The sequence below is a fragment of the Salmo trutta genome, chromosome 36 (genome assembly GCF_901001165.1).
Source record: "Salmo trutta chromosome 36, fSalTru1.1, whole genome shotgun sequence".
NCBI lineage: Eukaryota > Metazoa > Chordata > Actinopteri > Salmoniformes > Salmonidae > Salmo > Salmo trutta.
In genome coordinates this window covers 37,325,172-37,335,875 of record NC_042992.1, presented here as the reverse complement: position 1 = coordinate 37,335,875, position 10,704 = coordinate 37,325,172, and the positions used below count along the sequence as shown (strand labels likewise).

At 41.0% G+C, this 10,704-nt stretch overlaps 1 protein-coding gene across 2 annotated transcripts; it reads right to left on the bottom strand.

Moving 5' to 3' along the window:
• Nucleotides 1-4,983: 4,983 nt before the first annotated feature.
• LOC115176022 (protein Bouncer) lies at nucleotides 4,984-10,439 on the bottom strand. Of its 2 annotated transcripts, none has more exons than XM_029735744.1 (3): nucleotides 10,128-10,439; nucleotides 5,932-6,042; nucleotides 4,984-5,722 (listed from the first exon to the last, which is right to left on the bottom strand). In XM_029735744.1, exons 1-3 carry the CDS (start codon nucleotides 10,177-10,179, stop codon nucleotides 5,505-5,507), a joined length of 381 nt encoding a protein of 126 aa, XP_029591604.1. In that variant the 5' UTR covers nucleotides 10,180-10,439; the 3' UTR covers nucleotides 4,984-5,504. The 2 variants fall into 2 exon arrangements, with proteins under 2 accessions (XP_029591604.1, XP_029591603.1); XM_029735743.1 differs by lacking the exon at nucleotides 10,128-10,439 and adding an exon at nucleotides 9,123-9,234.
• Between the last annotated feature and the right edge of the window lie 265 nt (nucleotides 10,440-10,704).

Below are 10,704 nucleotides of genomic sequence, written 5' to 3'. Positions count from 1 at the left end.
TAACACCAAATTAGTACGCAGAGTTCTTCCCAAACAAGAAAGTACCTTGGACAAATTTCCAGTTAACCTAGATATCCCAATAACGATAACAAATAAACACAGAACTTTAAAGCTTGTTACAGTAACTTAGTGTCCGGGCTAACTCAAATGAGCTGCTAACGTAATGCTAGCTAGGTAACTTTACATACTGTATAGCCATCTAACTGAATTAAATATCACCATCTAGCTAACTTCATATTAGCTAGCTAGCTATATTGATGTATTTATCATTTTAAAAAGCTTGCAATTGCATTTGTAGCTAGCTAGCTAAAAGCCATGGAAGAGGGTGAAAGGATTAGCAGCTCCAGCTGTCAGAGAATGGAGAGAGTAGACTAATATAGATAGGGCAGGTACCTTTGTAGGAGGACATTATGAAAAGTTGATCCAGTTCCAGCACCTAGCGAGAGAAACTATGAGGACAGAGAGGTAGAGAAAGATAATATTCAGTGCAATTGTAGTATAATAAAACCTGTTTCTTTGTGATGTCTTCTGTATTCATATACAGAGAGATGTGAAACCCTGTACACAGATGAAGAGGTCACAATGAATGTCCCAAGAGAATAAGAGCACATCCTTGTATACCATGGGTTATACACTGAGTGTACAAAACATTAGGAACACTTTCGAAATCATTCAACAGGGATACTGGCCTATGTTGACTCCAATGCTTCCCACGGTTGTACGCCTGTCACCTACTACCACACTCTGTTCAAAGGCACTTAAATCTGTTGTCTTGCCCATTCACGCTCTCAATTGTCTCAAGGTATAAAAATCATTCTTTAACCTGTATTCTCCCGTTCATCCACACTGTTCGAAATGGATTTTAGTTACATCAATAAGGTATCATAGCATTCACATGGATTCACTTGGTCAGTCTATGTCATGGAAAGAGCAGTTGTTCCTAATGTTTTGTACACTCAGTGTATGTTTACCTATGTTAGCAAATGTTGTAAACAAAAATACAGTTTAAAAGTCACACACAATGTATAAACCTATTACAACTGGAGCAGGCCAACCCTGCTGGGTGTGCAGACTTCTGTTCCAGCCTAGCACTAACACACCTGATTCAACTTATCAAACCGAATTAGTTAATAATTCAAGTGTCTATTGCTGGGCTGGAATAGAAGTCTGCTCACCAAGTAGACCAAGGATCAGTGGAGCGAGGACTTTTTTTGGTTCACCCTGAAATGATGCTTTAGTAGTAATAGCCTACTTGTTACTAAGATGGCTAACCTTTACATATGAGTTAACTTACTTACTTGTTAAAGTGCTGATTCTTTGAAGTGAAGTGTTTAAACTTCTTTTAATTGTTAACTTGAAACAATTATTCAAGATGAAGGAGTGACAATGTTGATTAATCACAGATCACAATCCTGTAATAAAGAGGGGAAGTGAATGTGTATCTAATTTGTCTGTGTTTCTGTGTTGTACTCTCAAAGGAACATTACATTTTTGTTCAGTTGTAAGCTCTCCAATTAGTTTTATTTGATTGTCACTCTCTCTCAGCATGCTATGGCTGCAACACCAATGCAGCTGTAGTCCAACAGTATGATGGCATTAGCCTTATTGGCATTTGCAATGCACCACTTGACATTGTGCATCTGAAGCAGAGAATGGCTTGACTCACACATTGTTTGATATTGTTGAGCTATACGTTCTCAATTTAAAAACGATACCAGTAGACAATAATAGTATACAATGTATATTAAACCAGATTTTGTACATGCCTTGTGCTAGCAAGAAATTGTTTAGTGCAAATCCAACCCTTGTTATCTAGGTAGTGAAATGTCTGCAAGAAGGAAATGATGGGATCCTTAGCTTAAAACATACACATAACTACTACTACCAAGTCTCCCAGGTCTGAGTGGCACTTGGAGGTGCCACTGTGATAATGAAGATGGTTTGCCTAAGACTACCACAACAATAACATTGTCTATGCTAAATGTGTTTAAACTGTAATATAAAGAAAGAATAGTTAGGCTATTAGAAATGCATTTTATTCATTTGGACAAGGCAAAGCAGAGATGACACAGAAAGTACTATTCATTTCATACAACAATATAGCCTATTATTAAAGTATGGTGTGTTTATAATATCATAAACAATAATCTTTTACATGTTGTTCCAAATTACATGTCATATATTCATTCATACATGTGTAGCCTACATAAATAAATTGGTGTTAAATGACCCTTTAATGGCGTCAGACCGAGGCTCTGCATCTGTCCTCGTGCTCCTAGACTTTAGTGCTGCTTTTGATATCATCGATCACCACATTCTTTTGGAGAAATTGGAAACCCAAATTGGTCTACATGGACAAGTTCTGGCCTGGTTTAGATCTTATCTGTCGGAAAGATATCAGTTTGTCCTGTAGATTGTTTGTCCTCTGACAAATCAACTGTACTTTTCGGTGTTCCTCAAGGCTCCATTTTAGGACCACTATTGTTTTCACTATATATTTTTCCTCATGGTGATGTCATTCAGAAGCATAATGTTAACTTTCACTGCTATGCGGATGACACACAGCTGTACATTTCGATGAAACATGGTGAAGCCCCAAAATTGCCCTCCCTGGAAGCCTGTGTTTCAGACATAAGGAAGTGGATGGCTGCAAATGTCCTACTTTTAAACTTGGACAAAACAGAGATGCTTGTTCTAGGTCCCAAGAAACAGAGATCTTCTGTTGAATTTGGCAATTTATCTTGATGGTTGTACAGTCGTCTCAAATAAAACTGTGAAGGACCTCGGCGTTACTCTGGACCCTGATCTCTCTTTTGACGAACATATCAAGACTGTTTCAAGGGCAGCTTTTTTCCATCTACGTAACATTGCAAAAATCAGAAACTTTCTGTCCAAAAATGACGCAGAAAAATTAATCCATGCCTTTGTCACTTCTAGGTTGGACTACTGCAATGGTCTACTTTCCGGCTACCCGGATAAAGCACTAAATAAACTTCAGTTAGTGCTATATACAGCTGCTAGAATCCTGACTAGAACCAAAAAATGTGATCATATTACTCCAGTGCTAGCCTCCCTACACTGGCTTCCTGTTAAGGCAAGGGCTGATTTCAAGGCTTTACTGCTAACCTACAAAGCATTACATGGGCTTGCTCCTACCTATCTTTCCGATTTGGTCCTGCCATACATATCTACACGTACGCCATGGTCACAAGATGTGGGCCTCCTAATTGTTCCTAGAACTTCTAAGCAAACAGCTGGAGGCAGGGCTTTCTCCTATAGAGCTCCATTTTTATGGAATAGTCTGCCTACCCATGTGAGAGACGCAGACTCAATCGCAACCTTTAAGTCTTTACTGAAGACACATCTCTTCAGAAGGTCCTATGATTAAGTGTAGTCTGGCCCAGGAGTGTGAAGGTGAACGGAAAGTCTGGAGCAACGAACCGCCCTTGCTGTCTCTGCCTGGCCGGTTTCCCCTCTTTCCATAGGGATTCTCTGTCTCTACTCCTATTACAGGGGCTGAGTCACTGGCTTACTGGTGTTCTTCCATGCCGTCCCTGGGAGGGGTGCGTCACTTGAGTGGGTTGAGTCACTGACGTGGTCTTCCTGTCTGGGTTGGCGCCCCCCCTTGGGTTGTGCCGTGGCAGAGATCTTTGTGGGCTATACTCGGCCTTGTCCCGGGATGGTATGTTGGTGGTTGGAGATATCCCTCCAGAGGTGTGGAGACTGTGCTTTGGCAAAGTGGGTGGGGTTATATCCTACCTGTTTGGCCCTGTCCGGGGGTTTCATCGGATGAGGCCACAGTGTCTCCTGACCCCTCCTGTCTCAGCCTCCAGTATTTATGCTGCAGTAGTTTGTGTCGGGGGGCTAGGGTCAGTCTGTCACATCTGGAGTTTTTCTCTTGTCTTTTCCGGTGTCCTGTGTGAATTTAAGTATGCTCTCTCTAATTCTCTTTCTTTCTCTCTCTCGGAGGACCTGAGCCCTAGGACCATGCCTCAGGACTACCTGGCTTGATGACTCCTTGCTGTCCCCAGTTCACCTGGCCGTGCTGCTGCTCCAGTTCCAACTGTTCTGCCTGCAGCTATGGAACCCTGACCTGTTCACCGGACGTGCTACCTGTCCCAGACCTGCTGTCCCAGACCTGCTGGAACCCTGACCTGTTCACCAGACGTGCTACCTGTCCCAGACCTGCTGTTTTCAACTCTCTAGAGACAGCAGGAGCGGTAGAGATACTCTCAAAGATCGGCTATGAAAAAGCCAACTGACACTTTTGTGTTACTGACTTGTTGCACCCTCGACAACTACTTTGATTATTATTATTTGACCATGCTGGTCATTTATGAACATTTGAACATCTTGGCCATGTGCTGTTATAATCTCCACCCGGCACAGCCAGAAGAGGACTGGCCACTCCTCATAGCCTGGTTCCTCTCTAGGTTTCTTCCTAGGTTTTGGGAGTTTTTCCTAGCCACCGTGCTTCTACACCTGCATTGCTTTCTGTTTGGGGTTTTAGGCTGGGTTTCTGTACAGCACTTTGAGATATCAGCTGATGTAAAAAGGGCTATATAAATAAATTTGATTTGAGGAGTCGTAGGCTTAATCCCAAATGAATGAGTTTTCTCAAAAAGTGCTCACTTAGAGCATGGGTTCCCAAACCTTTTCACTCGGGGCCCCCCTTCCAGCTTTGGGGTCAATCCCACTCCCCCTTTGAAAATTGAGTTCCATTAATAAATATATTTGAATGTGTAATTTTCTTCAGGGGGGTGCCTGCCATCCTACATTTTGGGAACCACTGACTTAGAGCATGCTGAGGAAAGATTACTAATAAATGTATGTGGGAAATTCCAGTTTCCTGCTAAGTGGGTGATACATGATAGGAGACTTGATTATAGGCTACTATAATGAAGTATAACAAGTTTTATCGTCTTCCATGAGGGTGCGAAGAGGACGCTAGTCGGAAAAGAAGAGGAAGGAATGCAGACAGTATTTGTCACATTGGAATGAGTTACATTTGTTTAGCCTTTATTTTATTATTTGTTCAACCATTTCACACACACAATATAGTGTCTCGTAGTAGTAGATCTTTTTTTAAGTGTAGCATGTTTATTTATTGTACATAGAATACAGAGAAAAGTTCTTTTTATAAAAGAGTACAGAGTGTAACATACTCAATTGGGAAAATAAAAATTTGCTAGATAATGATAATTGATAGTGACACGAGTGAGAATTTATGCCATTAAAAAGTACTTATGTCACACAGACATGTTCCCAATATAAATAGTGACATTGATTGAACTGTACATTATGATGCTGTAGTCGGATGTTGTTTAGCCTAGAGGTCAAATCAGTTTGAGTTGGAACTTGGAACTAAAATTTAGTGAAACTAGCCTGAATAAACTTTGCAGTCTTTCCCAGAATAAAACCAGTTTTAGTATATTGTGTTTAAGAACTACAACACACTTCAATGGAAGCCTATGGAGGAGGTCTCCTTATTGTGAAGGGTTTGTTTAAGAAAACGTGCTCCAGATGGCCACCAGGGCAGCACCAAGGGCCACAGTGAGAGGGAGTTGGATGGCTACAGCACCATTGCACTGGTCGGTGCTGCAGCAGGTCTGTGTGACGGTGTAGTCGGCTGTCAGGATGCTACCAGTGGATGTGGTGTTGCATAAAGCTGTGGCCATGCAACCCTTGCGCTTGAGATTCAGGAGTTTAGTGGCGTTGAACTCTGGAAGAAGAAGGAAGAACAATTGTAATTACAGGTAGTTTTTGTTTGGGTAGCAAAATTACTAGATATTAACTGAGAAATTACATTGTGAAATGGAAATGACAATAATTACCTAAGAATTACACAGTAATAACCTAGGAATTACACAGTTACTCAATGACCTATTTTTATTGTAGCTTTCTACTTGGACGAAACGACAGGGTCGGTACCTGCTACTGCGGTGAAGCAGTTGGGCTCGGAGGTGCTACATTCTGCAGTTGAACCAATAAAACAAAGGCTGGCCATCCCCACAGTACATGTGTTGCACTTCAGGGACTCGGCTGTGAGGTGGAATGAGAGAAAGATGGAGAGACAGAGAGCAAAGTGGAGAGAGAAGAAACAGGAGAGAAACAAATAAGATTGCTGTCATCATGACACTATGTACAAACATACACATCATTTGTTTGTTTTTTCCCATTCTTTGTTCAGTCCAGTCCAGCACAGAAAGAAGAGTGTAAAGCCACATAAATATTAGGTTAATACCTGGAAGTTTAATGAATGAACTGACAGACTCTATTTTGACTACTTTAAATTGTTGATTGCACAACCATACACCCAGAGTGAACTATTCTTGGACTGAAACACTTTTAGTGGAGTGTTGTCCAATACAAGTTACCATTTGGTGACGTCTGATAGTAGGCAGTGTGGTAAAGTACTTAAGAAGAAATACTTGAAAGTACTATTTAAGAAGTTTTTTGGGGGTATCTGTACTTTAATTTACAATTTATATTTTTGACTTTTACTTTTAATTCACTACACTCCTGAAAAGAAAACATACTTTTTACTCAATACATTTTCCCTGACACCCAAAGGTATGCATTACATTTTTGAATGCTTAGCAGGACAGGAAAATAGTTGTCACGCGTATCTTCGTCTTCAGACGATATAACGAAATCATCGTCGGAAAAGGTAGACCAAAATGCAGCAGGTACGTGTATGCTCATTTCGACTTTTATTAACTACAAAAAATGAACACTCCAAAACAAACAAAACACGAAAACGAACGAACAACAAAACAGTCTGGCAAAGCCTAGGGCTGAACACAGAACAATCACCCACAAATCCCAAACACAAACACACCCTACTATATGAGACTCTCAATCAAAGGCAGATAGACAACACCTGCCTTCAACTGAGAGTCCCAACCCCAATTAACCAAACATAGACATACATTCACTAGACTCCCCATAGAAATACCTAAACATAAACCAACACCCGGAATTACTAAAACAAACACCCTTTTAACAAAACACACCACCCTGAACCACATAAAACAAATACCCTCCGTCACGCCCTGACCAAACTACAAAACAATTAACCTTATATACTGGCCAGGACGTGACAATAGTCCAATTCACACACTAATCAAGAGAACATCCCTGGTCTTCCCTACTGCCTCTGATCTGGCGGACTCAGGAAACACAAATGTTTTTTTTGTAAATTATGTCTGAGTGTTGGAGTGGGCCCCTGACTATCCGTAAATATACAGAACAAAAATATAACTGCAACAATTATCAATTTCTATGATTTTACTGAGTTAAAGCTCATAAGGAAATCAGTCAATGTAAATAACTTCATTAGGCCCTAATCTATGGATTTCACATGACTTGGCAGGGGTGCAGCCATGGGTGGGCCTGGGAGGGCATAGGCTCACCCACTGAGGATCCAGTCCCAGCCAATCAGAATTGGTCTTCCCCACAAAAGGGCTTTATTACAGACAAAAATGCTCCTCAGTTTTATCAGCTCTCCGTGTGGCTGGTCTCCCGCAGGTGAAGAAGATGGATGTGGAGATCCTGGGCTGGCGTGGTTATGGTCTCCGGTTGAGGCTGGTTGGACGTACTGTGAAATTCTCTAAAACGAGGTTGGAGGCGGCTTATGGTAGAGAAATGAAAATGTAATTCTCTGGCAATTTAATTCAGGTTAACTGAAAAGCAATCTCTTCACTGGAACTCCAGTATTCTCCAACCTGCTTGAAGTTTAACAAAAATGTATTTAGGGGCCAAAAATCTGGTGGTTACAGCAATGAGGCTGTAACCACCACGCCCCATGCCTTGATCACACCAACAGTGTTAGAGAAAATGGTACTCAACATCATCTGGATATGTGTGCAAAAAAAGTTCAACATTCACCTTCTGCTACAATTTCTGTCAATAAATCCACCACACAGAACTGCAACTGCCTCTGCATAGCAATGCTACAAGGCAAATACAGCGTTCCATTGGAAATCAATGTACTTCTGACGTACCAAAATGCAAATACACTGTCGGTGTCCAAAATGCAAATACACTGTCGGTGTCCAAAATGCAAATACATTGTCGGTGTCCAAAATGCAAATACATTGTCGGTGTAATTGAGGTGCCAGTGTGAAATAGCAACATATTGCTGATCCCATTTCTCCAGTGGATGTGTCATAACATAGTCTACCTGAACACTTCTCCCTTGCGCAAATGCAGCTATGTCTATTCCCGAGATCATTGGCATGGGAAACTGCAAGTTCGCCGAGCAAATATGAGTTATTGAGAATATTTATTTTCATCAGGATATTTTCATATTCAACTATAGCGTAATTTCGGATCTGTTCAATATTTTGCATATTTTCAGCCAGATCCGAGGTCAGTGGCCACCGGAGTATGAGTGGAGCTGAGCTGGAGCATAGCGAGGAATATAGCATGCCCAATTTGACTGGAGCGCAGAGCAAGATTCCCAAAGGCCGGAGCGTCCGCCTTCTCCGCTCCAGTAGCGCACACTTCATGAGCTCAGGGAATAGCCGGTCCAGCATGCATTTGAAGTCTACTTGTGTGCTGCTATAGCCCCTTGGTTTAGCTATTATCATGGAGTTTGCTAAATATTTTCCTTGCTAAATCAAGGTTACGTACAAAAATGATAACCAAGAGCAAGAGAGGGAGTGCAGTGATGTAGTGTCCACAACTAAAGAATCATTGTTGAATCTGAAAGACACTTATCGCGAAAGCATGATGGTTTACTTACTACGTGCACATGCTAAAAGAAAGAAACCAGGTGGGTAGATAACTAAGTGTGTCATTGTAGCAAAATATTTACTGAAAATCAGATCTCTTCAAGGTTTCGTTCATTTTTGTTCTATTATCTATACAATAGGCCATCATTGATTTTGTCCCAATAGGCCTGGCATATTCCCATGTTCAATGAATTTTCCGTTTTGATTGGGTTATTTTGTCTGAAATCCATTAGGCATACCTATTCTCTGCTATTAGCCTTCTCTCCGGGCACCATCGCATGAGCCTGATGCCACAGACCGGCCAAACTCGTGTTTCTATGTCATTTTTCATTTAATTCGTATTTATTTAATAATTGTAGGTAAATTCAAAGTTAATGTCCCTACCAGTGTAAGGGGTGTGTAATCGACGGCAGGGAAGTCGGACGCAGGAGAGCAGAACTTGGTAATAGCCGGAGCAGTTTAATAGCAAAACCCACGGCATAAAAAATAACAAGACAACCCTCTGGGGGCAGAGGGTTAAATACACAACAAATGATTGAGGGAATTGAAACCAGGTGTGAGGAAAAACAAGACAAAACACATGGAAAATGAAAAGTGGATCGATGATGACTAGAAGACCGGCGCCGCCCGAACAAGGAGTTGACCCGACTTCGGCGGAAGTCGTGACAACCAGACGATTGTGTCGCACTCGCAAACACTTCACACTGTATTTATTTGCAGGCTATAGCTTTGAAAAAATATAAATAATATAGACTAAATAATTAATTGTCATTCCTTCTTAGGCTCCCTGTCTGGATCCTGACCTATTTTGAGTTTTTATATGATGTAGAATATGACATTTATCTTATTTGAAATGATGTGCGCTTCTTCCATTCACGTTTTCATTTTTATTCAAATACTTTTCATTCAACACCATATGGTTTGGTTTCAATACTTCAAAACCAAATGGTAGGTCCAGGTAGTTGCAAAAATAGATGGGCATTGGTTAAATTGTGATTTTAATGAATGGAGTGAATTTGGAGTCACAGTTTTTATTTCTGTGAGCTAGGACCGGTTTTTAGCTGAGCGGTTGAAGGCTGGTTGGAAAGGATGTCCAAAGCCGTGCGCGAGCACCACAGACTGCTCAACTCCACTCACATGCAAGCATGATCCAACCCAGCTTGACTTTCTACCCACCCATTCTTCTTTATCTCCAGTCTTCACATTCATGGTCATGATCTCAAACAAATAATCAGTTGAAAACTGTTCATGATCTCAAACAAATAATCAGTTAAAAACTGTTGTGGACTTCAATGGTAATTTTTTCCAACTCACAATTTTTTTTTTTTTTTAGAACAAGCCCAATGAATAATAATAATAACCTGCCGAGAGAGAATAAAACCAACTTACCCACAACAAAGAGTCCCACCAGAGCCACACATCCCCACATGAATTTGTTCATCTTGATCCAAGTAGAGGGAAAAATATCAAAGTTCAATAGTGAGTATAATGACTATTGGAATAATACAAATCAGATAATCCAGAGTCCAAATTGCAACTTAATGAAGTGTAGAGCTGTGTAGAATGAGGAGCACCAACTTGGAGACCCACTTATATGCTGAGCGTCTGGTGCTGATGGAGAGGTTGGATACAAGAAGAAAAACAGTGTGTAACAGGTGTGACAGGGTCATATGACACCCGTAAGTGGACAAATTGAGATGTTGATGAGTAGTATGAGAGGAATGGCTGATGTGGGTGGAGAAAAGTTTAACGGCTGCTTACAGATCAATGGCAGGGTAGAGAATCAAACAAAGGGAGTATTAGGTAATGCGACACCTGTACTTACCCAGAGACAAAGACAGAGGAGGAAGAGGAAGAGACAATCAGACAAAAACAGTCGGACAGATCGACACGTGTGTGAGTGTAACAATAATAACACACTTTAATTTGTATAGAGCTTTTAATTCGAGAGTTTTCTCAAAGCTCT

Excerpts from the sequence above, each read along its gene's own strand:
- LOC115176022 (XM_029735743.1), bottom strand. The coding sequence starts at position 9,219 with ATGCCGTGGGTTTTGCTATTAAACTGCTCCGGCTATTACCAAGTTCTG. Across the intron at positions 6,043-9,122 it reads ATTACACACCCCTTACACTG|CCGAGTCCCTGAAGTGCAAC; the intron begins GTAGGGACATTA and ends TCCACCTCACAG. Across the intron at positions 5,723-5,931 it reads CTGCTTCACCGCAGTAGCAG|AGTTCAACGCCACTAAACTC; the intron begins GTACCGACCCTG and ends TTCTTCTTCCAG.